Source organism: Vipera ursinii (assembly GCF_947247035.1).
Source record: "Vipera ursinii genome assembly, chromosome: 2".
Taxonomy (NCBI): Eukaryota; Metazoa; Chordata; class Lepidosauria; order Squamata; family Viperidae; genus Vipera; species Vipera ursinii.
The window spans coordinates 185,782,771-185,804,517 of record NC_139513.1 but is presented as its reverse complement, the minus strand read 5'-3'; the positions used below and the strand labels follow the sequence as shown (position 1 = coordinate 185,804,517).

At 39.2% G+C, this 21,747-nt stretch overlaps 1 protein-coding gene across 1 annotated transcript; it reads right to left on the bottom strand.

Moving 5' to 3' along the window:
* Positions 1 to 16,878: 16,878 nt before the first annotated feature.
* On the bottom strand, positions 16,879 to 21,313 carry LOC310634929 (homeobox protein NANOG-like; the record flags this gene model as incomplete). Its single annotated transcript, XM_083353465.1, has 4 exons — positions 16,879 to 17,310; positions 17,661 to 17,750; positions 19,132 to 19,403; positions 21,118 to 21,313. The coding sequence occupies 4 exons, from the start codon at positions 21,311 to 21,313 to the stop codon at positions 16,879 to 16,881; spliced, it is 990 nt and encodes a 329-aa protein (XP_083209591.1).
* Between the last annotated feature and the right edge of the window lie 434 nt (positions 21,314 to 21,747).

The window sequence follows — 21,747 nt, the reverse complement described above, 5'->3', positions numbered from 1 at the left end:
GCGGGATATAAATGGGATTAAATAAAATAGTCCACCCGGCCGGTATGGGACAGCCAATCCCCAGGTGTTAGGTCCATCATGGGAAAAGGGGAGATAACATTGGTCCATCTCCAGTTCACGCAGCGATGGTCGGTGGCTTCTTCACACCTTCCTCAGAGCATAGAAATAAACCAGGCACTGAGGTTACATTCCTTATTTTCTCCCTTGTTCTAGCTGACAGTTTAGGGAGATAAGTTCAGAGAGAGATATAATGCAGGGCAAGATGTTACATTGTAGTGGATAGAGGAAGCAAAGGCAATAACCCCGTGGGCACATCCCCCTCCCCCTTGGGAGTATGGCAGAACCCAGGGAAAGGTGAGATTTGATTTTGGGTCAGAGGGGATAGATAGAAATGAAATAGGAATGGGTTCTGACATCCTGCCCAACTGAGTATCCTTGGGCCTTCAATAGCAATAGCACTTGACCATATATATATACTGCTTCATAGTCCTTTATAGTGCTCTCTATGCAGTTTGCAGAGTCAGCATATTGCCCCCAACAATCTGGGTCCTTATTTTACCAACCTTGGAAGGATGAAAGACTGAGCCAACTTTGAGCTGTTCAAGATCAAATGCTGTGGGCAGAGTTAGCCTCCAATCCTGCATTCTAACCACTGCACCACCACGGCTCTTCAGCCCTGGGAAGCAGGCAAGGGAAAAACACTTCCAAAATCTTACCAAGAAAACTTCAGAGACTTCCTGGTAGTCACCAGGAGTCAAAAACTGACTGAAAAGCACACACAAAATTCCCCCAAACCTAATACAATTGCAAGATTTACATAATAAAGCTAAAGTCTATTGTTCAAACATACAGTACAGACAGGGCACCATTTTAGGGAAGGCTGAACTAGGGCCACTTCTTACTTCCAAGTAATTCATTGGCTTCTGGTCCTTTCCAGAGAGATTTTCCTTAATTTTCCAGAGATTTATATAGATAAGTGGTGGGAGGGAGGAAAATGGCAATACTTCTTGTAATGATTTATATAAATTGATTAATATTGTACACCAACCTGTATTGCAGTAGAGTCAGGTGGCCAGGTAGTATGTGGCAGCAGCCAAAAAAGCCAATGCAATCCTAGGCTGCATTAACAGAGGGATAGAATCAAGATCACATAAAGTTCTTATACTGCTTTGTAAAGCCTTAGTAAGACCACACTTGGAATACTGCATCCAGTTCTGGTAACCACAACCTAAAAAAAGATGTTGAGACTCTGGAAAGAGGACAGAGAAGAACAACAAGAATGACTAGGGGGCTGGGGGCTAAAACATACAAAGTGGTTACAGGATTGGCTATGTCTAGTCTAATGAAAGGGACGCGGTGGCTCCGTGGGTTAGGACACTGACCTTGTCGATCAGATGGTCGGCAGTTTGGCGGGTCGAATCCCAAGTGCCGTGTAACAGAGTGAGTGCCTGTTACTCGTCCCAGCTTCTGCCAACCTAGCAGTTCTAAAGCACGTAAAAATGCAAGTAGAAAAATAGGGACCACTACGGTGGGAAGGTAACAGCGTTCTGTGCGCCTTTGGCGAGTCATGCCAGCCACATGACCACAGAGACGTCCTCGGACAAGCGTTGGCTCTTCAGCTTTGAAACGGAGATAAGCACCGGCCCCTAGAGTCGGAAACGACTACCATGCATGTGTGGGGGAACCTTTACCTTTATCTTTAGTCTAATGAAAAGAAGGACTAGGGAGACATGATAGCAGTGTTCCTGTCAGGACCCACCTCAATCCACATCTTAGGAAATAAGAACTCTTGGATGCAAGTTTAGTCCAAAAGGAAAATGTTTACTAGGATGGAATCGATTGTGGGGATACAAGACGGAATCTGACAAAAGTTACATTTCAATCCTATATAAAGCATTCCCATTTCAGCCCCTCCCCTCATCCATTTGGTCAGGCTCTCATCAGTTGCTAGGTGTCAGGTCCTTCCATGGGAAAGGGAACTCTCCTTGGTTTTATGGTTATTGCTTTCCTTTTCAGTTGTAAATGAAGATACAATCCAGACCTGTCTGTCCCCCTCCTTCCCCCAGTTAAAACATCCCCTGTTGTTTGAAAATCGCTTTAGTAACCATCCTCTCCCCCCCCCCCTCGGAGAGATGGCAGAATCCCCAGAAATAGCACGTTGTTCTACCTATACAATTATGAAATGTGATATAAATGGATTCTGACAGTTCCAATATTTCAGGACTCCTACAAAAGACAAGGGGGGAGTAGTGTCAAACTGTTTTCCAAGTAACAGAAGGCAAGACAAGGAAACAGTGGATTGAAATTAATTAAGGAGAGAAGCAACCTAGAACTAAGGAGAAATTTCCTAAAGGTGAAAGCAATCAACCAATGGAATAGCTTGCCTTCATTGGAAGCTTTCAAAGAGAGACTGGACAACCATTTCTCTGAAATGGTATAGGTCTCCTGCTCGAGCAAGGGGTTGGACTAGAAGACCTCCAAATTTCCTTCCAACTCTATTATTCTATTTTCTGTGTTCTAATAAATTTAATTAATAAAGCATACTCACAAAATGTCAACAGCTGTAGTTACAGAATTTTGTAGCCAGATGGCAGAAGCAGTTGCTAAAGGGAGAAAAAAGCTATAGTAAGAAATCTGAAGAGAGGATTTCCTCCCTCTCCTCACTTGTCTATAGAAATCTGTGGAAAATTGCAGAAAAAAATATCTCTGGATAATACCAGAAGCCAGGAATGGATTACTTGGAACTAAGTAGTAGCCCTAATTCAGCCTTTTCTAAGCTAGTGCCCTGTCTGGATTGTATGTTTGAACAGTAGGGAAAAGAACCGAGCTAGGAAATGGACAACACAGACTGAAATCTGGAAGTAGCAGATTACTGTTGACATCAGCAAAAATCAAATATTGCTCCTTGAAAATTAGAACTTCCTGTGTTCAATGAATGTTCCCTTGTTCTCTCAATGATCTTGGGCTGACTATCATCTAAATTTCCCTCCCATCCAGGGTACTTTGGGACATACCATAGTAAGGTATCTCAGTCAAGCTGTCTTGGCCAGATTTAAAGGGAATGGGATGGAATAAATATCACATAAACTGTGGAGACTGATAGATACTGTATGTTAAGTATGTGGGTTTGGGTTTTCAATTAATGTTTTGTGTAAACTCAACCAGATGTGTTTTATTTAGTAAAGCATGGTTTAACATGATTTGAGTATCCAGTCATTGTCTGGATAAAAGTCAAATTCCTTTATCCAGGTTAAATACCTTCTCCAAGTCTTTTCAAAATTCTCCAGTTTCTCTTCTGCCACTACCAAAATCACTAATAGTAAACATCCATCAATTTCTGAGGAAGATGTAGAGTGGAAAACAAAAAAGGTAACTTATTACATTGACTTCTCCCAAAAGTATTTTGAGGCCCTGTGCCACTGATCCTAGCACAAGAAATTTCACATTTTACCTCTGCATATTAAAAACAAACTCCAAGAGCATCCAAGAATCACACTGCAGCAAGCAGGCTACCCATCTGCAGAAATTAATGGTTTGGGGTCAAGAACCTTGAAAAGCATTCTTCATATTCCTTTTCTTTGAATGCCCCTTCTTTTGTTTTGTTAGAATTGTCAGTTTTTTCCTTTCTGAAACCTTACTATTGTATTAGATGAAGCTTCTGTAATAATAGTAGTAGTAGAAGTTACAAACTCAGAACACATGGGATAAAAAAGCCTGTGATTGCACTTAGTTGCAGATTGCTATTAGCAAAGCATATGTTCTACAGACTGCAGTTATAAACTTCCCAATAGCAAAAAATTATTTTAGGGTCTTTATCCACCAATAGTAGTTGTACATAAAATTCTTTCATTCATTTGAGAAATGAGCAAATTATAAATATCTCATTGAAGGGAGATGGTACTAAGTTGGAAGGAATATATTGAAACACTGTACAGTAGAGATGCCAACTTCCAAAAAATCTTATAAAATATTTCCTACTTACAAGAACCTCTAATTCTACAAGATGAAATTAGATTAGCACTTTGTTCATTACCAAATTGGAAGGCTACAAGAATTACAACTGAAATATGACATGTAATAGAAGAAGGATCAGTAAAGTCTCTACCCAAGCTACTGTATGCCAGCAAATCTGGAAAATGACACAGTAGCCAACAGATTGGAAGAGGTCAATTACACTGCAATATCAAAAAAATAAAGTTAACAGAGTGCGCAGACTATTGTAAAATATTCTTCATTTGACATGCTAGCACAATAATGCTTGGGATCTTCCTACCTAGAGTATTATATGAAAAAAGAGATGCCAGATATTCAAGCTGGCTTTAGAAAAACTGAGGACCATGAGACATTATTGCTGATATATATTAAATAATTGAGAAAGCCAAAGAATACCTAAAAAAGTCTTTGTGTGCTTTACAAATTATAGAAAGACCTTTGATTGTGTTGATAACATCATGTTGTGGAACAACTCAATTGTCCTCATGAAAAATATATCCAGAAGTCATGAAGCCACAGAACAGCTAGAACATGGTGAGAAAGACTTGCTTCTGGTTGGTAAACAAGTGTGACTGGGCTGCATACTCTCCCTTTTATATTAAGGGAAGCTGGATTGGAAGATAAGTGTTGCTTCACAATTGGAGAAAGAAATGTGAATAATCCACAATATTCTGAGGACACTACCCTGATAGCCAAAAATGCAAAGGATCTGCAAACTCTTATAATGAAAAGCAAGGGCACAGTGAAAAACTGGGACTAAAATTAAATATAAAAAAAAACAGAACTAATGGTAACAGGTAGCACATTCAGTCTTAGAATTGACAAAGAAGATACTGATGTGGTAGATAGCTCCTGACTTTTAAGATCAACCACCAACAGTAAAGAAATAAGCAGTTAAGAAATATCCAACAGACTAATACTTGGCAGAGAAGCCAAGAAAGCCTTAGAAAAAGTATTCCAATACTGTGGTGTGTCCATGCGTACAAAGATCAGCATCATGAAGATCATATTATTCTATGTGGCACTATGAGTGAAATTCAGACTTTGAACAAGCAGAATAGGAAGAGTATTGATATTTTTGTACTTTGATGTTAAAGAAGAGGCCAGAGAATAACCTGGGCAGGCAAGTAAACAAACTCATGAATCATCAAACAAATCAACCCAGAGTTCTCACCCAAGGTACAAATGGCCAGTTCAAATTATCCTATTTGGACATTATGCAAAGACTCAACTGTCTGGAGAAAGCTCTAATGCTGGGAGAAGTGGAAGAAAAAAGAAGAGGATGACCAGCAGCCAAGTAGATGAATTCAGTTACATTGACAATCTATGCCCTTTTGGAAGACCTGAAAGACTATGTTAAGATAATTGAAAATCTATCCATGTAGTTGCTAGCAGTAAAAAAAAAAAAAACTTGATGGCACATAATAAATAAATCCATTTCCAACTGAGCTGATGGCAAGATATCAAATAATAATAATATGAAAATCTTACAAAATCTAAGACAAAATACAATGCTGCCTTAAAGTCAAGGATTATGCTCTTTTGTTTGTCCTATATATTGAGATCCTTTGAGAACTAATATGGCTTGTTCATGTCCTATAGCTATCAGCCTTTCAGCTGAAAAACAAGTTATTGTAATTTATCTTATATTTGCTGATTGCAGAAATAAAAATATTTGTCAGAATAAGAATAATCAAGGAACCACCAAGGAGGTCCCTACCAAAACTGGCAAGGTAAGCTACTATATGTAAACAGGCAGCAACCACTCACTCACGATGTTATCTAGTTGGGTAATGAAATATCTGCAAGCAATCAAACCCAGAGAGTATCAAGAAATCACCAAGAATTTCTTAGAATCATAGGGCTGAAAGGGACCATGGAGGTCTTCTACTCGAAGCCCCTGCCTAAAGCAAGAGTCTTTATATCAAATCTTATTATCCAATCTTTTCTTAAAAACCTCCAATGATGGAGCACCCACAATTTCTGGAAGCAAGCCTTTCCACTGATTAATTGTTCTCACTGTCAGGTTGAACTATATATATTCTTTTCTATTAGAATAAAATATATCAAACCTTGAGGTTGAAAATCAGCTTTTAACATACCATTGTTTTCCTTCCTTCCTCCCACCCTCCCTTCCTCCTGATGTAGAACAACATTAGGAACAAATTTCAGTTCTCAGAATAAGGCAATTTTGGACTCTCTACTTTATCATAGTTGATACTTAGATTTAGCTGAGCTCCATATGGAAACTGTGGCAGGGTCTTGGCTTTGAAAAGTTTCAGTGCAAGCTGGTATATACTCAAGTCTTCTGGAGAAGGAGAAAGCAGAATTGCTGCCAAAGTGCCCTGTTCATTCAGAATTACTTGAGCATCAGGAATATGTCTCTGAACCTCATATATTTAACTTAGGGAATCTGCTTTTATGCCTCTCAAGGGTCCAAGTAATAATAACCACAGAATAACAGAGTTGGAAGGGACTTTGGAGGTCTTCTAGTCCAAACCTCTGGTCAAGCAGGAAACCCTGTATCATTTCAGAAAAACAGCTGTCCAGTCTGTTCTTAAAAGTTTCCAGGGATGGAGCAGCCCCAACTTCTGTAGGCAAACTGTTCCACTGGTTAATTGTTCTAACTGTTATGAGATTTCTCCTTAGTTCTAGGTTGCTTCTCTCCTTGATTAGTTTCCATCCATTGCTTCTTGTCCTGCCATCTGCTGGAAAATAGGTTGACCCCCTCATCTTTGTGGCAGTAAGTTTTGAAGCCTCCAGTGAGGCTTCCCTGATCATTTTATTTCCATATCAGGGTACATTTTATCTCATGTGCTTAATAGCTGCACAACAAACTATTTTTAAAGGAGTGGAGTTAAATAGAATAGGCAAACCATCCTATAGGTATATTTACAGTACAGCATAGCTGTAGAGACATCTGTGGAGTCTGGTATGTTTCTGGTTTTTTTTTCTTCTGATAGACTGAATTTTATAGCATTACATAATTTCACATCTGAGAGGTTTAGCCAATGGAAAAATGCTGGTGTGTATGTGTTTTATGTATAAGCAGTTTAAGTTCTATTAAATAATTGCCTCATCCATTCTGCAAATGAAAGAGATATATGCATGTGGAACTTTTTTTAGTAGGCATTTGATGACAACAAAGATCTGTTAAAACTTCAAATTAAAATGAATTGGTGCTGGAAGAAATAGGCAGGTTTGCCCTCCAACTTCCTTATGAATTGAATTTCCTATAGCCTCTTCCCCAACCACTGTTCAAAAGCATCATATACTTAGCATTTATATGCTCTGGAATGCCATACATGCATAATCTTGGTAATCCTTATAAAGAAGCCTGCAAGGTATTTTCCCCCTACTTGGTTGAAGATGAACACCAGGGCCATTCTAATTGTCCCTTAAGTGATATCTCCAAGTATTGAGCTTTACAGTTTCTCATGCAAAATTTCTTCCTCTAATGCCGCAGGTCAGGAAAATGTCAAAGACATCACCCCAGGCTACATTACGGAAACTGGCTCTTGTTGAGACTGATCATTCATTCAATCAACATCCTCAGTCCCAGGTTCCCTGAAAGAGCAGACACAGCATAGGACGCCAAAGCCCCAGGGTACTGCAAAATGAAATGCAAAGTTGCCTCCTTCAGGCATGGACTGAGCCCCTGAAACTATTTGCAAAAGGAGATGACTTTTTTTCCTGCCCAATCTCTTGCATATCATGGGTGTTTATCTCCTCCTATTTCTTTGGCCCACACATACTAACACAAAGACAAGAACAAGACTAATGCATTTAGATTGCTGGGGATTAAGTTATTGCTTTACCATTTTTTTTCCTTCCTTCCTTCCTTCCTTCCTTCCTTCCTTCCTTCCTTCCTTCCTTCCTTCCTTCCTTCCTTCCTTCCTTCCCTTCCCTTCCCTTCCCTCTCTCTCTCTCACTCTTTCTCTTCCTTCCTCTATTTTTCGTTTCTATGGTGAAATCCAGCCTCTGTGATTTGGCAGTCACTGAATTTTTGTGGGGTGCAGTCTTAAGGAGGATCTCAGGGTCCATAAATAGGAGCTATGTGAAGCTTGCCCACTACCCTTTGCAGCAAGAGGATGAGCAAGAGGAAACTATCTTTTTAATGTTAAATAGAGGTAAACTACATTGGAACTTCCTTCTATGTTACATTCACACACACACACACACACACACACACACACACACACTTTCTCTGAAAATTTGAGGTGCCTTACATGTTAATTTCTTCTAATGTTATCAAATGTGTGGGAGAATTTAACTTGAGAGATAGTGCGTGGCTCAAAGCCATCACTTAACAAGACCAATCACCATAGAGAGTGGTATTGCTTTCATTCAGGAGCTCAAGAGTACACATATAGTAGTGCTTCCTCCTCCTGTTACCCAGAATAGCAACCTGTTGAAGTAGGCTGGTCTGAGGGAATGTCTGACTCCAAATCCCCAATATTTATTTGATTTTATCCTATCTTTATTACCTTATAAGTAACTCAAGGTGGTGAATATACCTAATACTCCTCCTGTTTTCCCAACAACTCTGTGAGGTGGGTTGGGCTGAAGGAGAGTGACTGGTCCAAGGTCATCCAGCACAGTCTCCTGGTTTTTGGACCTGCACCTTAACCACTGCTGAGTTTGGACTAAAACCTGCCTCTTTCTTAATCAAACGCTATAACAGCTATACCATGTTTCTGTAATTGAGTCTTGGAAATGGGATTCTGAGATTATTTTAAATTTACAGTAGAGTAGAGTAGAGTAGAGTAGACTAGAGTAGATAGAGTACAGGTATAGTATAGTACAGGTATAGTATAAGTATAATACAGTATAAGTAAACTATAACAACTATAACTAAATATACTATAACTACAACATACTATACTATACTATACTATACTATACTATACTATACTATACTATACTATACTATACTATACTATACTATACTATACTATACTATACTATACTATACTTCCCATAGAATAGAATAGAGCTGGAAGAGACCTTGGAGGTCTTCTAGTCCAAACCCCGCCCCCCTGCTCAAGCAGGAGAACCTATCTCCAATGATGGAGTGCCCATGATTTCTGAAGGCAAGCTGTCCCACTGGTTCATCATCCTCACTGTTTGGAAGTTTCTCCTTAATTCTAGGTTGCTTCTCTCTTTGCTCAGTTTCAACCATTGTTTCTTGTCCTGCCCTCTGGTGCTTTGGAGAATAGTTTGATGCCTTCTTCTTTGTGGCAGCCCTTCAAATACTGGAATACTGCTATCATGTCACCCCTAGTTCTTTTTTTCTTTAGACTAGCCAAACCCAAGTCCTGCAGCCGTTCTTTATATGTTTTAGTCTCCAGGCCTTGGATCATTTTAGTTGCTCTTCTCTGAACTTTTTCCAAAGTCTCAACATCTTTTTTGTAGTATGGTGACCAAAATTGGTTGCAGTATTCCAGGTGTGGTCTTACTAGGGTTTTCTAAAATGGTACTAATACAGGTGATACTCGAAAAATTAGAATATCGTGCAAAAGTTCATTTATTTCAGTAAAGCAAATTAAAAGGGGAAACTAATATATGAGATAGACTCATTACATGCAAAGCAAGATAGTTCAAGCCGTGATTTGTCATAATTGTGATGTTTATGGCTTACAGCTCATGAAAACCCCAAATCCACAATCTCAGAAAATTAGAATATTGTGAAAAGGTGCAATATTCTAGGCTCAAAGTGTCCCACTCTAATCAGGTAATTAAGCCATAACACCTGCAAAGGGTTCCTGAGCTTTTAAATGGTCTCTCAGTCTGGTTCAGTAGGAATCACAATCATGGGGAAGACTGCTGACCTGACAGTTGTGCAGAAAACCATCATTGACATCCTCCATAAGGAGGGAAAGCCTCAAAAGGTAATTGCAAAAGAAGGTGGATGTTCCCAAAGTGCTGTATCAAAGCGCATTAATAGAAAGTTATGTGGAAGGCAAAAGTGTGGAAGAAAAAGGTGCACAAGCAGTAGGGATGACTGCAGCCTGGAGAGGATTGTCAGGAAAAGGCCATTCAAAAGTGTTGGGGACTTTCACAAGGAGTGGACTGAGGCTGGAGTCAGTGCATCAAGAGCCACCACACACAGACGGATCCTGGACATGGGCTTCAAATGTCGTATTCTTCTTGTCAAGCCGCTCCTGAACAACAAAGAACGTCAGAAGCGTCTTACCTGGGCTAAAGAAAAACAGACCTGGTCTGTTGCTCAGTGGTCCAAAGTCCTCTTTTCTGATGAGAGCAACTTTTGCATCTCATTTGGAAACCAAGGTCCCAGAGTCTGGAGGAAGAATGGAGAGGCACACACTGCAAGATGCTTGAAGTCCAGTGTGAAGTTTCCACAGTCTGTGTTGATTTGGGGAGCCATTTCATCTGCTGGTGTTGGTCCACTGTGCTTCATTAAGTCCAGAGTCAACACAGCCGTCTACTAGGAGATTTTGGAGCACTTCATGCTTCCTTCCGCAGATGAGCTTTATGGGGATGCTGACTTCATTTTCCAGCAGGACTTGGCACCTGCCCACACTGCCAAAGCACCAAAACCTGGTTCAATGACCATGAGATTACTGTGCTTGATTGGCCAGCAAACTCACCTGACCTGAACCCCATAGAGAATCTATGGGGCATTGCCAAGAGAAAGATGAGAGACATGAGACCGAACAATGCAGAAGAGCTGAAGGCCGCCATTGAAGCATCCTGGTCTTCCATAACACCTCAGTAGTGCCACAGGCTGATAGCTTCCATGCCATGCCTCATTGAGGCAGTAATTGCTGCAAAAGGGGCCCAAACCAAGTACTGAGTACATATGCATGCTTATACTTTTCAGAGGTCCGATATTGTTCTATGTGCACTCTTTGTTTTATTGATTGCATGTAATATTCTAATTTTCTGAGATTGTGGATTTGGGGTTTTCATGAGCTGTACGCCATCATCATCACAATCATGACAAATCACAGCTTGAACTATCTTGCTTTGCATGAAATGAGTCTATCTTATATATTAGTTTCCCCTTTTAAGTTGCATTACTGAAATAAATGAACTTTTGTACAATATTCTAATTTTTCGAGTTTCACCTGTACTTTGTGTGATCTTGATTCTATGCCTCTGTTTATATAACCCAGGATTCTATTAGCTTTTTTGGCTGCTGCCACACACTGCTGGCTCAGGTTTAAGGGATCATCCACTAAGACTTCAAGGACCTTCTCACAGTTACTGTTTTTGAGCCAGGTTTCACCTGATTTGTACTTGTACCTTTGGTTTTTTCTGCCTAGGTGTAAAGCCTTGCTTTTTTCCACATTAAAAGTCATTTTGTTGGATAGGGCCCATTGTTGAAGTTTGTCAAGATCTTTTTGGATTCTGAGCTTGTCTTTTGGGTTTCTAGGTTATTCCTGCCAGTTTAGTGTCAACTGCAAATTTGATGAGTTGTCCATCTATTCCCTCATCTAAGTCATTTATGAAGATATTGAAGAGTACTGGGCCTAAGACAGAGCTTTGTGATATCCCACTGCTTATTTCTCGCCATGTGGATATAGTACCATTGAGGACGACTCATTCAGTACAGTTTGTCAGTCTGTTACAAATCCATCTGGTTGGTGGTAATGTTGTCTATCCCACCTTTTTCTAGCTTACTAACAAGGAGGTTGTGGTCTACTTTTTCAAATGCTTTACTGAAATCTAAGTATACTATAGTCACAGCATTTTGCTGGTGTACTAATTTAGTCACTTTATCAAAGAATGAAATAAGATTAGTTTGGCACGATCTGTTTTTAACAAACCCGTGCTGGCTTCTAGTTATAACTTTGTTTGCTTCTAGTTGTTCACAGATGTTTTTTTGATTATCTTTTCCAGGATCTTCCCAGCTATTGATGTTAGACTGATTGGTCTGTAGTTTCCTGGGTCTGTTTTTTTTTCCTTTCTTGAAGATGGGAATCACATCAACCCTTTTCCAATCCTCAGGTACTTCCCCAATGCTCCAGGATTTTTGAAAGATATGGTGCAATGGTTCTGAGATAACAGCTGTCAGCTCGTTCAGAACTGGGATGTAATCTGTTGGGTCCAGGTGATTTATATTCATCAAGGTCAGATAGGTGTTCTCTTACCTATCAGATAGGTGTTCTCTTGCTTATTTTAATTTTTGTTTCTAGTTTGACTTTTGCAGTAGGTTTTTTTTTTGGTATGTTGGGCTATAATTTCTTTTTGTGTGAAGACTGATGCAAAGAGTGAGTTCAGCAGCTCTGCTTTCTCCCTACTGCCTGTTACTTCCTTGCCATCTTTTCTCTTTAGTGGACCTGCAGTTTCACTGATTTTTCCCCCTTTTATTAATAAGTTGAAATAAACTTTTTTTTTCATTATCCTTGATTTCTGTTACAAGTCTTTGTTCATTCTGAGCCTTTGTTTTCCTGACTTCCTATTTGCATGTTCTGGCTGTCTGCTGATAATCAGCCTTAGTTATTTGTCCCTCTTTCCATTTTTTGTACTTATCCCTTTTGTCTTTCAGTTTGTCAGAGAGATCTTTGTACAGCCATGCTGGCTTCTTCTTGAATTTTTTGTCTTTCTTTTCAATGGCATTCTGCTGGACTGGGCTTTTATGATCATATTTTTCAGAGTTTCCCACACTTCTTGAGTTGTTTTCCACTTTAGGATTTTCATCTATAGAATCCTTCCTAGTAAGAATTAGGTCCATTATAGCTTTACTTCTAGTTCCCTCCTCCACCTTTTGGATGATAAAGTTGTCAGCTAGGTTGGTTAGGAATCTGATATCCCACTCACTGCAGTGTTTGTCTCTCACTTAATATCAGGGTAGTTAAAGTCTCCCATTACTACTGTGGTATGCTTCCTACGTATGTTTGTTAAGTGGTTGGTGAAGAGTTCATCTATTTCTTCTGATTGGTTGGGTAGCCTGTAATATATACCTATGGCAATGTCACTTTTTCTCCCCTTTTACATTTAATGCATGTATAATTTGCATGTTCTTTGGGCATAAGTACATACATGGAACATATACAATACTGTGCTGTGCTATGCTATGTTATACTATTACTAATATGAAAGAATGGCTGAGCTGAGGAAGTTGGAACCCCTTCAATTGTTTTTTACATTTTTGTCCTTTCTGGCTAGTGGTGCTAGATTTGCTGAATACTAAAAGTAGGACAGTATGTTTCTCTGCAGATGGAATAGGATTCTTGGTATCGTCAGAAAGCATTTGATCTGTAATCTTCAACAAATAATTGTCTTTCATCTGACATATTATTCTTGAGCCAGATATTGGAAAGGAGGGAATAGTTTTAGTTGCAGGCAACCTTGGTTATTTTGATTAATTAAATCAATTTCAGTCTGATTTCCAGTCTGTTTTAGAATGGAAAATAGCTGGCATATCAGGAAATATATGGTTGAAGTGAAGAGCTATAATTTTATATCTAAGAGTATATTCCAGCACTAATCATAGCACCCATCTTGTTGAATAGGCTTTAAAGTGTAATATGAAAGCTCCAATCATTTCTTAAAACAGCAAGAAAATAGCAGAGTGCATAGACTTAAATTCCACTTCTAGTTTTTGAAGTGTCTTGGGTTTTTATTGTGTTTTCACTTACATAACATTCATTTAGAAAATTTATATGGCTACCCAGCTCAGACTCAGTACTTATTCATTTTAACCATGTAGTTGTAGCCAGCTGAAAGAACCAGTCAAGTGTCTTGAGGGCAGATTGAGTAGTTGAGGGAAAAAGGACATGGATCAATTTTCTTATGTTTTACAGCTCAGTCCAAACTCTGGGCAGATTACAACAGTCCAAGTATAAAACAATATATCTCCCCCCAAATGAACACCTGTGACAGCCAATTAAGGCTAAGTTTGGTAGAGGAAGATTGTTTGATTACCTTCAAAAATGCCACAAGGGCATTTGCACTGAGAAAGTTGCAAAGTATCTGGGCCAAACAGAAAGGGTCAGATTACACTGAAGTATCAAAAGCTAGATGGCTAAAATGATTAATTTGAAACTAATCACTATCAGCACCAACTTTATTACAGAATGCATCCACCCAGATGGTTTTGTACAGATACTTATATATTACATCCATACTGTATCAAATAAATTGGTTGTCTATTGAGTGTTTTGGCCCTGATTATTTGACTTCAAACTTTTTTTTTAAGTACACTGATACCAGATAGTTGCAATCAAAACATTTTGTGCTTTTCCATGCTTTTTATATCCTGAACAGTCCAATGTATGGAAAATAAATTAAGCAGGTAAAAACTTGGTGATAATTGATGGGGAAAGGATGAACAACTTTATTTTTATGTCAAGTAACTATTGAAAATATAAATGCTGGAACAAAACAAAAGTGGGCAACTTGTTACCACATGCAGAAAAGTAATGAACTGTTAAAAAAAGTTTCTAGAATAGTTTTGTCATGCAGGCAGTGAACGTTTCTATGAAATTCCTCCTTCCCTATAGTGGAATCAGTGTGCAATTCAAATACTGTGGGCTCTCATTTCCCACACTGCCATGGATCATACCTAAACAAGGGAATGTTTTGGACGAAAGAACCATTCTTACCTCCCAGTAAGAAGATAGTCTGGGCTGGACCTTGAAATGTGCTGGTGCAATAAAAAATGGATAAGTCTGTTCCATCGTTATCAGTAAGATTCCCCTCTTGCAACTTTGACTAGAAAATAGTTCAAAACTTCTGATTTTTTTCTAGTTTGTTCTCCTGGAGTAATGAAGTTGGGGGGATATTTCTCCACTCAACACCCATTTTAATACTTTTTAAAGATATCTCAATATTGTCTTGCTCCTGAGTAGGCTTTTATAAGATTCCATTGGAAGAATGTATGTTTGTTGGGATCAGCTTGTGTACTGCTCGTATACTGACTAGCATTCATAAAGACTTGGAGGGAGTAGTCTCACTTTGCTTCAAAATTTGTTTTTGTGTGTGTTGTCATTTCCCAACCATCATCCCAGGGTTTTTCTTTTTTTTACAAAATGAGCAATCTATAATTTAATTCTCACTTCAAAATGTTGATAAGACATGCAATAGAGAAATAATTAAATACAATTATTCTACAATCCAGTCAATCCAATAAAAAGGCAAAATACAATGGAGTTGGGAGTTGTGGGTACTGCAATTACACAATTTAAATTCTAGCAGACAAAAGTTCTTCAAGTTGAGTAACATGCTGAATTTCTGCATATCGCTTAACTTTAAAATGCAGAATAATCTCATGTTTTAATGGATTACAGGACACAGAATAATTGAAATCAAATATCAGCTGAATATTAGGTTGCCTCATGTAGTGACACTTTTCCCTTCACTGGCAATCTTCATAGAGAGGTTGGACAGCTGCCAGTCCAGAATACTTTAGAGCTCACACTGAGCAAGAAATTGATAATCTCTGATGTTACTGCCAATAAAAACAATTGTTTGACAGTGGAAATAGGCAATGGTGGGACTTCTTTCCCTGTATATGTGATGAACATCATGTAATTGGGGTGCTTTAATTTAGACTTCAAAATTGAATAGTGTCAGATTCAGTGGCTGTTTCCAACCGTAAGTAAAATATGTACAATAAATTAAATAAGCTCAAGAACAGAACCCATTAGTTAGGTTTCATGCTTTTTACTATAACACTGTAACGTAAATCTCTTACAGTATATAAACTGAAAAACTAGTGATAACAGAGTAAAATGTTGCAGATTAACAAAAAGGTTTGGAGCTCTACCTATAACAAACTTCCAACAATTAAAAGCAACATTTAAAAATTCAATAACTGTTCTTACACAAATTCCTTCCCCCTAAGTTGCCAGCAATAAATTGCTCTTCTAACTCCTAGGCTTTTTGGTTGATGTTAACTTATGTAACTGAAAAATTATTAAGCAGAGCTAATCAGAAATAAAATCTAAAGCACCAAAGCTTCATAGGAAAGAAATACACTTCTGTGAACTACAACAAATGCTCTTTCCACATGAGTCACTCATACAATATTTTTGCACAGCAAAAAGAACTGGAATATAGAAATTTCTTTCAATTGGCTAGCAATAGTATCTATTGCATTCTAATGACAATGAAGCTAGATACTTGATAATTCTACAAGCAACTAATACTTGTTTAAAGAAGAAACAAACAAAAACCTCTGCTCTTGGTCTGATGCTGTGCAAAGGGGAACACACAGGTTATTAACAGATAAATGGAAAATGAGTCATGGCTCATCCAGAATGACTTTTGTCTTTAAGGTGAGTGGCTATCTAGACAAGGTAATCAGTGGAGTAGAAAGGCACTTTTCTCCCTTTCTCAGAATTGCTACATTGACTTATCTGACAATAAACATTAAATCATAAATTATCTCTTTTGTGAACCTTGCACGTAAAAGAAAATTCACTACCATATTTATTTCTGTTTAATTATTAATGCTATTAAAATTCTCAAATTGGCCAGATGCAAAATCTTGATTTGTTGAAAAATCCACAAATCAGCGTAAGGACACTAAAGGAATTTGTTCACAAATCAGACCCTCTTCCCAACTGCACTTGTATCTGAACTCCAGCTAAATTACTTATAAAATGGCATTAAGGGATGGGGGGGGGGGGTAGAGGCAAGCTAATAATTCTGATGTTCCCTGAATTATCATTTCCTGAATGAGAACTGCCTTCCATATTCAGACTCTTCCTAGAGCCAGCTAGGAGACCTAATAAAAGTCAAGTTCAAAATCACTCACTCACTCACTCATTCACACACACACACACACACACACACACACTGTTGTCTATGCAAAAGCCAAGCTTTTGAAAAGTACCATGGTCCCTTTGCTGGAGGGAGTGGGAAGTTGTAGGAGACTTTGGCAAAATAAAAAAGACTACAAAAGGAAGAAGCTTAGGAGTTACAGTTGCTCCGTGGTCCCTGAGTTTGTGGAGGACTTTGATAGTGCTGGCAAACAGAGGGTCCTGGGAATGCAGAAGATGCATTGGGGAAGGTATACCCATCTTCCATCTTCATAGTGGCATACTCCATGCTTGTAGAGAAGCCAGGATAAAAATTCATCTTTTGGTTGTTGATATAATTGATGGCTTGTGGGCTGTAACAGGCCCCACCAGCTTTTCCAAAGAAGCTCCCATCCTCACCAATTGGATAAAAATTCTGAGGACTACTGTAGATCTGGTGGTGGTCACTATTATAACTTTGGTTACTGCTATAGTTTTGATTGCTGGTATAGTTCTCATGCACAGCAGCTAGTGAATGGGTGTTCCTGGCCTCACCCATACTGTAACCTTCATGATAGCTTGGGTTTATGTCCAAGTAACTATTCTGTGAGAAATAAGCAAAACAAGAGTTGCATTTTTTATTAATGGCATTTTTGTACAAAAAGTCAAAAAGTCCCATATCCATTAGCTCCCTGTTCTTAAACAATAAGGATTAAAAATGGAAGCAGGTGCCTTATAATCAATAATCCCTTTAGGTCAAAAGCATTCCCTCTATCCAGTCATGGCAGAGGCATTTTCCAGTTCCACATGGAAATGCAAGGCTTTGAAGAAGGAACTTTCTCATGCAAAACAAGCACTTCACCTGTCAGCTATAATTCCATGTACCATCAGGCTACAATACCTACTGTACAATAAAGAGCCCATAAGCATCTTGTTAGTGGGTTGCCCGATTACCTGAGTTTGGCACATCCCTTTTCTCATCCATAGAGTTTCTTTCTGAGTTCGCTTAAACTTCATTCGTTGATTCTGAAACCATGTTTTTACCTGGAATGTGGTGAAAAGATAGGATACCATTTGCTATTGTCCTTCTTTGGACAAAAAGGCTGCAGCAGACTTGGCTCTTGGAATACAGTGTACATTTTTGGTTGCTATAGTATTTAAAATATGCAGTGTAGGGAAGACATTTAGCACTCATTGAGAATAGTAAAGTGCTTTTTTACAAGACAAAATGAAATTGTAGAATTTATCATAATTTAATACGGTAATAGGTCTCTGGTTTAGGTGTTTTAAAAGGAGACTGGATAAAATTCACAGCTAGAGCCTTGATGGCTCTTCTTAGGAACCCTTATTCTTAGGAATTGCAGGCAGGCAGTCTTAAACACCAGATTCTAAGAAACAGCATGCAAAAGAATTACTACTCCCGTCAGAAAATTTTGGGCATGTGGGACCCATTCCATGAGGTGAATTTTTTCCAGACCGCAGGGGAATTGGTTTCATGTGCTGCCTGCATATTGCGGATGGGGCTTGTTTATGCAGCAGTTTCTGGCATGCCACGGACCTGTGCAGGTCGACAGACCAGGGGTTGGGGACCCCTGCCTTAAGGCACCTGGCTGTCCAACAATGTGAATAGCAGAGCTAATCAATTCAGGCATCCTTATACTTCTAATTATTGTTAGCATCTAGTAAGAGGGGAAAAGATGCTGAACAGGCTTACACAATGCACTTGGATGATTTTGTTATCTGCTGCTCAGGAAACCAATAGTCATTACCTACAACTAGAAGGAGGTGGCAGCAGGCTTGAAGGAGCCCCAAGCTTTGCAGAAATAAAAAAATAAATTTAGGAAAAACTATTCAGAGGACCAAAACTATTTGAGAATCTGTCAATCTACCTTTAAACATTCACAAGATTGAAAAATGCAGTTTACAGAAAGAATAAGAAAGCACATGCTCAAAGATTATGGGACACCAAGAGTACCTTAGACTGATCCTAAGAATCTCTAGTCAAAGTAACTCAAAATCTAATTCTAGAGATTTATGCTTAGGATTCAGTTCTGGCTAAATTAGATGTCCTCTGGACCGGTTAAAACTACCACTCCCCCACATCAACCTTATCATTATATACACACATATTTCTATTATTATATTTATTATATAAATTATATAAGTATATAATTTTTGTGCCTTTGATTCTTGGTGACTGGACAAGTCCCTGCAATTTTCTTGGCCCAATTTCAGAAGTGGCTTGCCATTGCCTCTTTCCTAGGTCAGAGTGTGCCTGACCTAGGTCACTTAGTTGGGTTTTTGCTTAAAGGAGAACTAGGATTCATGTTCTCTTGGTATCTAGCCTGGTGCCTTAACCACTACACCAAACTGATTTTCTATAATTATGAAAATGTCTTGGGCTGAATTCTGGCTGTGTCCTTACCTGTTTGTAAGTGAGTTTCAAGGCTGCAGCCAGTTCTTGAATCTGTTGTGGACTGAGATACTTTTGGCTCTGAAATCTACGGTGCAGTATCTCTAATTGGTCTTGAGAGAAAGCTGTGCGTGTTTTGACTTTCCTGCTTCCTGGATTTTCCTCCTTGCATCTCTGGGGTGTAGAAGTCTGCTGTGGAGAAGAGGACTGTCTGTTGGGACTGGTGGCAGAGTCGGGAGTGTAAAGAATTAATATTCCAGAACTGGAGGACCTTGGAGAAAGATCTAGAAATCAAGCAAAAACAGCATTTAAGAGCAAAAGATGACGACTTTTAAATAAATTAGATCAATAGAATATTTATGGCTCAGGTTTGAAACTGTCAGGTCCTTGATGCTCTCCGAGGGTGATGATTTTCTTGCAGAGGTTTCATTACTAAACTACTAACACTGGCAGGGCAAGCCACTAGTATATATAAATAAGAACAAATCCCACTCCCTTCTAACACTGATGGTTACCTAGTTTGGCAATGAAACATCTGAAAGAAAACCACCAATTTCAGAAAACACCAAGGACCCCACAAGAAGTTAGATTATATATATATAAAGAGATAAAGTGCTATTTTCTCACTATGCATACACTTTCAGATTTTGAAACAATCAAAATTCTTAAGATTTGAGTTTTGAAAAATGGTGCATCCAGGATGAAAAATTCAGTATGACACATCTTTTAATAGATTTTTAGGGTAAACATCAATTAATAAGTGTCAAACTCAAATTATGAATTATTGACCGTGTTTAATATCAAATTGTTTCACCAAAACCTCCAATTTGTAATTTATCTTTGCCTAGTGAAATAAAAAAAATATTTTCATTTATTTTGCAGGAAAGATGCTCAAACTATTTGAGTAGATAGTACATTGTATTCAATTAAACAAACTAAATTCTGACTGGTGTCCTTATGTTTTTATAATATTGTAACACTGTATTTCATAAGAGCAACATCCATTTTTTAAAATAAACACAACAGTGTACGCCTAGAGCTTAAATATATACGTAACTGGTTTTGCAAAGAACATGACTAAACAATAATTGCGGTTTATGAGAACAGGAATCAACCCAGAATACTCAAATTTGGAAAAGAAAATTGTGGGCCAAACTTAAGAAGGGGATGGGTACTAAACACCCAAGACAAAACAGGCGTGTTTCCCAGCACCAGCCTCATTTTCTTTGGGTTTACCCCGTTCGTGGGAAACCTTCCAACCTTGAACAACCGCCTCACTTGAGAGGCGGTTTTTTTACTCTCTCGGGCCGATTAAGCAAGGTAGTCTGGAAATCAGGACCGACTCTGCAAGGACCGACTCTTCCCGGTTTCCATCCCATTAACTCTTAGCCGCTAAGGATCCCTTCATTCCCCATCTCCGAACTACTTCAGAGTAAATATGGAGCCACTGGGAGATTTTACTTTCAAGGTGCTAACTCCAAAGGGGATTTTAGTTGCTTAAACTACTCCTTAAAAGAACCCCATATTCATTCAAAGTTCTAGTAAGAGTTCACGAACAGCTGGGCTCGTATATAATTTTGCTCGTTTCTAGTCTTCTATAAACCAGCCATTGTAGCTTGTCAGCATCGGCTTTTCCACGATGAAAATTCAGTCTCTATCGACTGAAAATGTGGTTTACAACACGGCAATCTGTGTGCTTTACTCTGGGTTGCAATCCCACGTGGCTGAACCATTCGAAGACCTCCCCAAATCAATTGCAGAGGCTCTGACCCTTCGAGACAGGAAACGGCTCCATCTAGGGCTAGGCTTTGGTGCATTTACACACCGTGGAGAGGATTCAGGTAAAACAGTTAAGTACACAAACCAGAACAGTTTTACACACGTGGTGTGAGAATACTCGTACCATGACCTAGCGAGATGCGCGAACACTCGCTCCCATCCCCAGGCAAGGGGACCGCCAAAATACTAAATATTAGAAGTGGGGCCTTGGAGACTTACTTGGGTTTTTGTGGGACGCCTTTTCCTCCACGTCGCTTAAAGCTTCTGGAGGTGGGCCCCCGTCCGAACTGTGCACCGGCTCCTGCGCCTTCTCCTCCGGGGAAGGCCAGTAATACTGCTCATAACCCATTCCGGGGACCGCCACTCCGGAAGGGTAGGAGCGATAAGCAGTATTTATGGCCAGCGGGGCGTTCATGGGTGGAAGGCGGAATCCCACTGGAAGAGCTATCGAAGCCCTGCAGCCTCCTTGGGTTAACTTTTATGGCCCGCCTTGCGGCAGACAGACCTTGCCGGGTCATTGTCATGTTAAAGGTGGCCTAATTAACTGGGAGTGGCCTGGGCAGGACCTGACTGGTGGGGAGGGAGGACGCCTTGGAGAGCGGGATTCGCGGCCTACCATATAACGTAGGTTATCTGCTAAACTTCTAACAAGCCACTTTATGAACGTGTGAACCTGGCCAAAATAGAATTAGGAATCATAGTGTTGTTTTGGGAGGAGAAAAAAAGTGACTGAAAATAATTCTTCAGGATTTAAAGAGAAAGGCTCCTTTAAATTCACTGGAAATGCTGCTAACTTCACAGACAAGTCCAGGTGATTTTATTGGTAAGAGAATTTGCTTTCTTCTGTGA